At 47.0% G+C, this 9,909-nt stretch overlaps 1 protein-coding gene across 1 annotated transcript in view; it reads right to left on the bottom strand.

Moving 5' to 3' along the window:
• Positions 1 to 9,909, bottom strand: part of LOC139912429 (dynein axonemal heavy chain 5-like) — a 67,908-nt gene that overhangs the window by 32,327 nt on the left and 25,672 nt on the right. Inside the window, exons 34-43 of the mRNA XM_078291516.1 lie at positions 9,651 to 9,785; positions 8,674 to 8,850; positions 7,679 to 7,768; positions 6,439 to 6,573; positions 6,077 to 6,178; positions 5,634 to 5,801; positions 3,967 to 4,173; positions 3,125 to 3,217; positions 2,127 to 2,363; positions 979 to 1,044 (exon numbers count right to left, since the gene is read on the bottom strand). Of these exons, the coding sequence (XP_078147642.1) occupies positions 979 to 1,044; positions 2,127 to 2,363; positions 3,125 to 3,217; positions 3,967 to 4,173; positions 5,634 to 5,801; positions 6,077 to 6,178; positions 6,439 to 6,573; positions 7,679 to 7,768; positions 8,674 to 8,850; positions 9,651 to 9,785 (1,410 nt within the window). The remainder of the gene's footprint in view (positions 1 to 978; positions 1,045 to 2,126; positions 2,364 to 3,124; positions 3,218 to 3,966; positions 4,174 to 5,633; positions 5,802 to 6,076; positions 6,179 to 6,438; positions 6,574 to 7,678; positions 7,769 to 8,673; positions 8,851 to 9,650; positions 9,786 to 9,909) is intronic.

The following is a 9,909-nucleotide window of genomic DNA, read 5'->3' on the forward strand; positions in this document are numbered from 1 at the left end:
GTGATCGGTTCAGATGCTCGGTCACTAGTGATCGGTTCAGATACGTCGGTCACTAGTGATCGGTTCAGATACTCGGTCACTAATGATCGGTTCAGATACTCGGTCACTAGTGATCGGTTCAGATACTCGGTCACTAGTGATCGGTTCAGATACGTCGGTCACTAGTGATCGGTTCAGATACTCAGTCACTAGTGATCGGTTCAGATACGTCGGTCACTAGTGATCGGTTCAGATACGTCAGTCACTAGTGATCTGTTCAGATCCATCAGTCACTAGTGATCGGTTCAGATCCATCAGTCACTAGTGATCGGTTCAGATACGTCGGTCACTAGTGATCGGTTCAGATACGTCGGTCAGATACTCGGTCACTAGTGATCGGTTCAGATACTCGGTCACTAGTGATCGGTTCAGATACTCGGTCACTAGTGATCGGTTCAGATACGTCAGTCACTAGTGATCTGTTCAGATCCATCAGTCACTAGTGATCGGTTCAGATCCATCAGTCACTAGTGATCGGTTCAGATACTCGGTCACTAGTGATCGGTTCAGATACGTCGGTCACTAGTGATCGGTTCAGATACTCGGTCACTAGTGATCGGTTCAGATACGTCAGTCACTAGTGATCTGTTCAGATCCATCAGTCACTAGTGATCGGTTCAGATACGTCAGTCACTAGTGATCTGTTCAGATCCATCAGTCACTAGTGATCGGTTCAGATACTCGGTCACTAGTGATCGGTTCAGATACGTCAGTCACTAGTGATCGGTTCAGATACTCAGTCACTAGTGATCGGTTCAGATACGTCGGTCACTAGTGATCGGTTCAGATACGTCAGTCACTAGTGATCTGTTCAGATCCATCAGTCACTAGTGATCGGTTCAGATACTCGGTCACTAGTGATCGGTTCAGATACGTCGGTCACTAGTGATCGGTTCAGATACTCAGTCACTAGTGATCGAGGGACGACAGAGTCTCTACCTGCCAGATCCTGCTCAGGTCCCTCAGGTTGAAGATGTAGTGGAACTTAGCAGGAGACGGCAACATCTGAGAGGAGAGAGAGGGAGGAGAGGAGGGGAGAGGAGAGGAGGAGAGGAGAGGAGAGAGGAGGAGAGGAGAGGAGAGAGGAGAGGAGAGGAGAGGAGGAGAGGGCAGAGGAGAGGAGGAGAGGGCAGAGGAGAGAGAGGAGAGGAGGAGAGGAGGAGAGGAGAGGAGAGAAGAGAAGAGAGGAGAGGAGAGGAGAGAAGAGAGGAGAGAGAGGAGAGAAGAGAGGAGAGGAGAGGAGAGAGAGGAGAGGAGGAGAGGAGGAGAGGAGGAGAGGAGAGAAGAGAGGAGAGGAGAGGAGAGGAGAGAGAGGAGAGGAGGAGAGGAGAGGATGTCAGAGTGCAGTGATCAGTTTTCTCAAAGGTGTGACCAAGTCAGCTTCACTCATCAGTCACAAGTTTTGAGGCACAAGTCAAGTCCCAAGTCTAAATGTAGATTACCAAGTCAAGTCCATGTCATTAATGTCGAGTCTCAAGTCTAAATGTAGAACAGCAAGTCAAGTCAGAACAAATCAAGAGTCCAGTATCAATTTCATATCTTAAGGAAAACTAAATATCTAGGACTTTTCAATGCAATATGGTTTTAATAGGATAAAAACTTGGTAAGAGCATCATGAGTTTGATTTCTATAATCAGTTTCAACTTCAATAAATTCAATCATTCCATACAAATTCAGAAAATAGAATTTAAATTCAGTCGTCCGCTGGAACAAATCTCATCACTTTCAATCTAAGTCATTTACACAAACACAAGATCTCAAGTCAAGACTTTAGAAACCTTTTCAAGTCATCAAAGTACAAGTCAGAGTCAAGTCCCAAGTCACCAGAACCCAAGTCAAGTCAAGTCTCAAGTCTTCTCTTCATGCACCAAGTCAAGTCTCAAGCAATTAAAACTCTGACTTGAGTCGAAGTCACGTGACTCCAGTCCAAGTCATGTGACTCGAGTCCAAGTCATGTGACTCGAGTCCAAGTCTTGTGACTCAGGTCCAGGTCATGCCACTAGAGTCCAGGTCATGTGACTCGAGTCCCCCCCCATTCACTCTTTACAGACAGCTCCCCCCCTCCTCAGTGTAAAGTGAGGTGTCACCTTGGCCTTGACGGCCTGCCACAGCCGGCGGGTGGTGGGCACCAGGCCGGCCGCCAGGCTGCAGACCGGGGGGGGGAAGCCTCTCTCCGGGCAGAAGAAGCCCTGAGCCACGGTGCCGAAGATCTTATCGATGGAGGAGTTGGAGGGCAGCGTGCAGTTAAAGATGGAGAACTGCCTCTTCAGACGCTGGGGGATGTCGTTACGCCCGCCGCCGGGGTGGATCATGGCTGCTACCAGCTGGTACGGCACATTACACTCATTACTCACATGTCTTTTTGGGCAGAAGTAACACACAAGTACACACTACCAGTCCACAGGCTGGACCCGCCTCACTGAATGTTCTGTGTTTCATTCTCTTAAAGCCGTTTTGATCTAAAGGCTTCTGCTTCAATGCTTGAAATTAGTTTCTTAGACAAATATAAATAGTGAAGTTGATCCTATGTATTTGCCTTTCCATCAAGGCAAAGAATCTAGTTTTGATTTGTTTAACACATAGTTTTGATGTCTTTACTGTTATTCTAAAAAGTGACTGGTAGTGTATATTGTGTTATGGAGTGGAAGACAGTCTGTTCAATCTCTAATAAATGTTAGTTTGTCGATATATCCGACTGGTATTGGCTTTTTGTTAAAAATGGGATCTGGTCCAGTCTGGTCTGATGATATGATGCAGTTTGTTTCATGATATTTATTGTAGAATTGATCAATACTACACTACTCTGTTAGGGTTGTTTGTCTGTTGTCATTGTAGGGAACCAAATCCAAATGTTTTTGAAAATGTGTCAGAGACAAAATAAAGAATAAATCTCAGTGATGCTGCCAGGCAGGACAGGAGGAGTCAGTGTGAAACAAACTTCATTCCTTCCTTCCAGAACAAATAAAATGCATTCTTCTTAACAGCAGATTTTAGAGAGAAAGCGAAGGAAAACACGATCGACCTCCCTGTCATTGTCCTTTTTAATAAATCTCCCGCTAGGTGTGTCCATAATAACCAGCTTCACCTGTACGTCGACCACAGTGATGAACTCTCCTGGACGCTCCAAACTGTAGAACCCACCCTGCTCCATCAGCTGCCGCACAATCTCATTGGTTATCTGAGGGAGACAGGGGGCGGGGACAAAGATATCAACAATCTGATTGGTTATCTGAATACTAAAAGGGGCGGGGACAAAGATATCAACAATCTGATTGGTTATCTGAGGTAGAAAGGGGGAGCGACAAAGAACTCAAAAATATAATTGGTTATCTAGGGAAAGGGCAAAGACAACAATCGATTGGCTGTCTGAAGGGGAGAGAGGGCAGGGACTAACAATATTAACAATCTCATTGGTTGTCTGAAGGGGCGGGGCAAAGATATCAACAATCTCATTGGTTGTCTGAAGGGGCGGGGCAAAGATATCAACAATCTCATTGGTTGTCTGAAGGGGCGGGGCAAAGATATCAACAATCTCATTGGTTGTCTGAAGGGGCGGGGCAAAGATATCAACAATCTCATTGGTTGTCTGAAGGGGCGGGGCAAAGATATCAATAATCTCATTGTTTATCTGAGGGACAGAGGGTTAGAGGACAAACGATATTAATAATCTGATTGGTTATCTGAGGGGGAGAAGGGGCGGGGACAATACAAACAACCTGATTGGTTGACTGAGTAGTAGACAGAAGTAGCAGAATGTGAAGTCTAAGCAAAAAAAAATGATAGATTAGATAAAATTAGAAAGAAAGCGCAAAGATTGAAAGACAAAAAGACAAAAGCAAAGAGTGAAGCAAAGATAGAAACAGAAGAAACGAGAAGGAAAAGACAGAACAAACAGAAGAGAGCCAATCAGAGAGTCCGAACGCCGACCTGGTCTCCCCATTCGTTGATAACGGGCATGTTGATGTCGTCGACGAAGACGGTCATCCTGCGTCCCGCCGGCGGGCCGTAGGTGGCGCCCATCCGCTTATCGATGTAGCTCTCGACGGTTCTCTGGAACATGCTGGGCAGCGTGGCCGAGGAGAAGTTCACACTCTTACTGAGGTGGAGCTCCGGGTCGAACTTACTGGTGTAGCCCTGCAGGGGAGAGGGGGAGAGAGAGAGAGAGACAGACGGGGAGAGAGACGGGGAGAGAGAGAGACGGGGAGAGAGAGAGAGAGACAGAGAGGGAGACAGGGAGGGAGACAGGGAGAGAGAGAGACAGGGAGACAGGGAGAGGGGAGAGAGAGACAGGGATAGAGAGAGATGGGAGAGAGAGACAGAGAGACAGGGAGAGAGTGAGACAGGGAGAGAGAGAGAGAGACAGGGAGAGAGACAGGGAGACAGGGAGAGAGAGAGAGAGAGACAGGGAGAGACAGGGAGAGAGACAGGGAGACAGGGAGAGAGAGACAGGGAGAGAGACAGGGAGAGAGAGAGACGGGGAGAGAGACAGGGAGAGAGACAGGGAGAGAGACAGGGAGACAGGGAGACAGGGAGAGAGAGAGAGAGAGAGAGACAGGGAGAGAAACAGAGAGAGAGACAAGGAGACAGGGAGACAGGGAGAGAGAGACAGGGAGACAGGGAGAGAGAGAGAGAGACAGGGAGACAGGGAGACAGGGAGAGAGAGACAGGGAGACAGGGAGAGAGGGAGAGAGACAGGGAGACAGGGAGAGAGACAGGGAGACAGGGAGAGAGAGAGAGAGACAGGGAGACAGGGAGACAGGGAGAGAGAGACAGGGAGACAGGGAGACAGGGAGAGAGAGACAGGGAGACAGAGAGAGAGACAGGGAGAGACAGGGAGAGAGACAGGGAAACAGGGAGAGACAGAGAGAGAGAGAGAGACAGAGAGAGAGACAGGGAGACAGGGAGAGAGACAGGGAGAGAGGGAGAGAGACAGGGAGAGAGGGAGAGAGAGACAAGGAGACAGGGAGAGAGAGAGACAGGGAGACAGAGAGAGAGAGAGAGAGACAGAGAGAGAGACAGGGAGACAGGGAGAGAGACAGGGAGAGAGGGAGAGAGACAGGGAGAGAGGGAGAGAGAGACAAGGAGACAGGGAGAGAGAGAGACAGACAGAAAGAGAGAGAGAGAGACGGGGAGACAGTTAGCACAAGCTAGCAACGGAGCTGCTCAGTACAAACAGTCTTCTTGGGGATGAAGCCTTGCTCAAAGACACTTTGACAGAAGCTCCTGTTAATGTACTAAAACCTAATAATGTAATAATAATTCCACCAGTGGACTATTACTGGGGGTTTGGGTGCTTTCCAATTTAAAGCTATGCACTTCCTAGCTGCCAACAAGGCGAGATCTATGTACTGGCCTTTTTTTGACCGATTTTTTGTCGATCAAATCTCTTTGTTCTCGTGTTTCAGTCTGACAACAGAAACAGAAAGACCTGTCAGTGACAACAGCTGGACTGTGTTGAAACACTGAATCAGTGATCACAGACAAAGCTGGCTTCTTAACATTGCTGGTAATGGAGAGAACTAATTTATATGATATATATACAGTATATTTATATGATTTATATGTACCAGTCTCTCACTCTCTCTCTCTCTCACCTTAATCATGACAGTCTTGGCGGTGCCTTGCTCTCCGATCAGCAGCACAGCCTTCCCCTGCTTCATGACGGTCTGCATCAGGAAGTCCGTCCTGACGTTGTCCACGTTGGGCACCAGGATGGACGAGTAGTCCGGCACATGGTCTGCTGGGTAGATGTACTCTGGGACCTGGAAAAAATCATGTTGTCATTGAATTTGTGATCAGTATTTGATTAAATCCAAAAATGAAAGCTGCTCTAGTCCAGATTTTGAAGCATCCGTCTTCTGTTCTGTTCATCTTTAAGAGTAAAATCCTAAACTGGCTCTCAGGTTAAATCCGCAGCAGCCATGTGTGCTGTCACAGTGTCTGTGAGCGAGACATTGAGCTGTGAGTCTCTCCGGATGAGAGGGCCGGTGAAGTGACTGAAGTGTGACAGTAAGGTAGTGAGAGAGAGAGTTCAGACCTTGTTGGACCAGTGCTCCCACTCCCCCTGCTGGTCCACGGTGAACTCAAAGACGGTCTGGTCGTCCCGAGTCGGAGGCAGGTCCAGAGACGAGCAGCGGCCCTGCAGAGGGAGGCGACGATAAAACACACATTTTCAAACTGACACACATCTGGAAAAAATACATGCAGTGTGAAGAGTTAATTTCCCAAAATCTACATATCCAAATTGAAAGAGAAAACAAAACACGACCTTGAGTTGATCAATCAATCAGTGTGGAGAAAATTTAAAAAAATTCTTTAAACATCTTTCATGCCTGTGTATGTGTGTGTACTGTAAAAACACACACACACACACACACACACACACACACACACTGGTACCTTGAGGAAGGCCTCCATCTTGGCCCTGTCCTCCAGCTCCAGCAGCGCTCCCAGAGACCACATCACCGCAAACACAAACAGTCGACCCACGTCTCCATGGCAACCCTGCCTCTCCTCCGCCGCTGGGAGCAAACCCTCAACACACAAACAACAGATTACTAATGAGTGCTGGTGAACCACCCCCCCCCCCCCCCACACACACACACACACACACACCTCAAAACAAATGAAAACAAGAGAGAAGAAATAAACAACACAACAAAATTCCCCCAGTTCCCTGATTTCCTCATTCTGTTTTCTGTTCTGTCCATTCTTCATTTAATTCAGCTTGTATATTTCTCTGTATTGTGTTTACTGTGTGTGTGTGTGTGTGTGTGTGTGTGTTGGGTTTCATGCTTTGCAACAAGCCAAATTTCTCTTTTGGGGCAACAAAGTCTTCAACCTGAACTTGTCCTGACACTCTGCTGCCCAGAGCACGGCAGAGAATCACAGAAACACTGTTAAGTGTTTTGTTAAGTGGCTCCAGTTTAATTAAAATGTAAATGTAATCATGAGGATCCACTGGAAAAAGGATCTGGGATCCAATCTGGGCCCAGACACAAAGCTCCAATATGCAACTTTTTTCACAATAAAATACCCACAAATTAAAGGATGTATTCTACCTTCACTACGAAACCAAACCCCTTAATTTTATCTCTGAAATGCCCTTAATTTCTCATTAAATAAACTCATTAGCCATTAAAAATAACACAGCTTTAATAAAGTAAGGTTAGTATCATGGGTTTATAAGGGATTTATTCATGGGTTGATTCAGAAATTAAGGGATTTTTCATGTCTTTTGTGCAGGTTTACAGGTTATTAATGAGTTATTAATGGAAAGTTCCTGTCTGCCTGAATTTTACATTAAATTACAAAGTAAGCAGTCAAACATTAAGGGGAGTTTAAGGAGGTTTTGATGGGGTCTCCTCCATGAATAACTCCCGTAACTCATTTTAAGGGGATTTTGCATGAATTAAGGGGTGAATTGATGTAAATGTAAGGGTGTTTTAAAGGATTACTGGTCTCTCTGGTGATGTCGGGGCGTTTTGGGGCGTAAAGCACTTCCTGTGGGCGTGTCTTGTGGGCGGGGCCAGAGGGGAGGCGGAGCAGGAAGTCACAGCAACAACAACAACAATGGAGGAAAGCAGGATTCTACTGTGGTGTCTACTGTGGTGTCTACTGTGGTGTCTACTGTGTTCACCTGCAGCAGGTCCAGGGTCTGTCTGATGTACATACACTCCAGCAGCTGCATCTTAGGAGACACAGCAGTGGAGACGAAGTCCAGCAGATCCTGCAGGAGGAACACACACACACACACACACACACACACACATCACTGTTCTGGTCTATTCTAACCTGGTGTCTTTAATAGCAGTTTAATAGCAAGGCTTCACTCTACTCTACTCGACTGGTCTCTACTCATCTCTACTGGTCTTTTCTCTTCTTTCTGACTATGGGGGCAAAACAGACAGACAAGCAGAAAAATATTTAATTTAAATGACTTTTCTTTTCCTCTTGTTTCCTCTCCTCTCCTCCTCTCCTCTTCTTCTCTCCTCCTCCTCTCCTCGCCTCTCCTCTCTCCTCCTCTCCCCTCTTCTTCTCTCCTCCTCCTCTTCTTCTCCTCTCTTCTTCTCTCCTCTCTCCTCCTCTCCTCTCTCCTCCTCTCCTCTCCTCTCCTCTCCTCCTCTCCTCCTCTTCTCTCTTCTCCTCTCCTCGCCTCCTCCTTTCCTCTCCTCTCCTCTCCCCCTCTCATCTCCTCTCTCCTCCTCTCCTCCTCCCCCTCTCCTCTCCTCTCCTCCTTTCTTCTCTCCTCCTCTTCTTCTCCTCTCTCCTCCTCTCCTCCTCCTCCTCTCCTCTCATCTCATCTCCTCTCCTCTCTTCTCTCCTCCTCTCCTCTCCTCTCCTTTCCTCTCTCCTCCTCCTCCTCTCCTCTCCTCTCCTCTCCTCTCTCCTCCTCCTCTCCTCTCCTCTCTCCTCCTCCCCCTCTCCTCTCCTCTCCTCCTCTCCTCTCTTCTTCTTCTCCTCTCTTCCTCCTCCTCTCTCCTCTCCTCTCCTCTCCTCTCCTCCTCTCTCCTCCTCTCTCCTCTCCTTTCCTCTCTCCTCTCCTCCTCTCTCCTCCTCCTCCTCTCCTCCTCTCTCCTCCTCTCTCCTCTCCTCTCCTCTCTCCTCTCCTCCTCTCTCCTCCTCTCTCCTCACCTGGTAGCAGCAGTTGAAGCAGTGCTGCAGAGCGTCAGCCTGGTGTTGAGGTAGTTTTGGTAACCAGGCGTTCAGGATGGGTCTCCAGCCGAGCACCGAGGAGCTCATGAACACCATGCCGTTACGAGACACGGTGGCTGGGGAGGCGTTGTCGATGTTGTGAGGCTCGAACACAACCTGAGACCGGGCAGAGGGAGTCCCAAGTCAGTCTCAAGTCTAAATGTAGATACCAAGTCAAGTCCAAGTCAAGTCCAAGTCATTAATGTCAAGTCTCAAGTCTAAATGTAGAACAGACAAGTGTTCTAGTCAAGTCAGAACAAATCAAGAGTCCAGTATCAATTTAATATCTTAAAGAAAACTAAATATCTAGGACTTTTCAATGCAATATGGTTTTAATAGGATAAAAACTTGGTAAGAGCATCATGAGTTTGATTTCTATAATCAGTTTCAACTTCAATAAATTCAATCATTCCATACAAATTCAGAAAACAGAATTTAAATTCAGTCGTCTGCTGGAACAAATCTCATCACTTTCAATCTAAGTCATTTACACAAACACAAGATCTCAAGTCAAGACTTTAGAAACCTTTTCAAGTCATCAAAGTACAAGTCAGAGTCAAGTCCCAAGTCACCAGAACCCAAGTCAAGTCAAGTCTCAAGTCTTCTCTTCATGCATCAGGTCGAGTCTCAAGCAATTGAAATTGTGACTCAACTCTGACTCAAGTCCAAGTCAGTTAACTAGCTAACTAACTTGAGACTTGTGAGTTTGAGTTTACCTTTTTCTTTTCAATTGATAGTTATCTGTGTTCCTTATGCGCCTTCTTACTGTATTCATTCATTGTATTGAAACATTCACCATGTTTTTCACCTCTGCTGACTCCCAGTGTTAATGACATGCTCCTTTATGCTGCTCTTGAATATAAAAATTCAATAACTAATTAAAAAAGTAAAGCAGACAGGATGGGAGTGGATGTCACCTTGCAGCAGGGAGCCATGGGGATTCTGTCTCCGTTGGCGAGCGTCAGAGTTTTGTTGTCGTCCAGAACCGAGTTCAGGTTCTCAATCCAGATCGCATCCACCGGACCATCCAGCACGATCCATATGTGTTCCCCCTGGTGCGCGTACACACACACACACACACACACACACACACACACACATCTCATCACATCCAATGAAGTACATGAGGATAGGAAAGCAGTAGGGAACTACGCTCCCTAGGAGTGGTCAAGTATT

Source organism: Centroberyx gerrardi, chromosome 22, assembly GCF_048128805.1.
Source record: "Centroberyx gerrardi isolate f3 chromosome 22, fCenGer3.hap1.cur.20231027, whole genome shotgun sequence".
NCBI lineage: Eukaryota > Metazoa > Chordata > Actinopteri > Beryciformes > Berycidae > Centroberyx > Centroberyx gerrardi.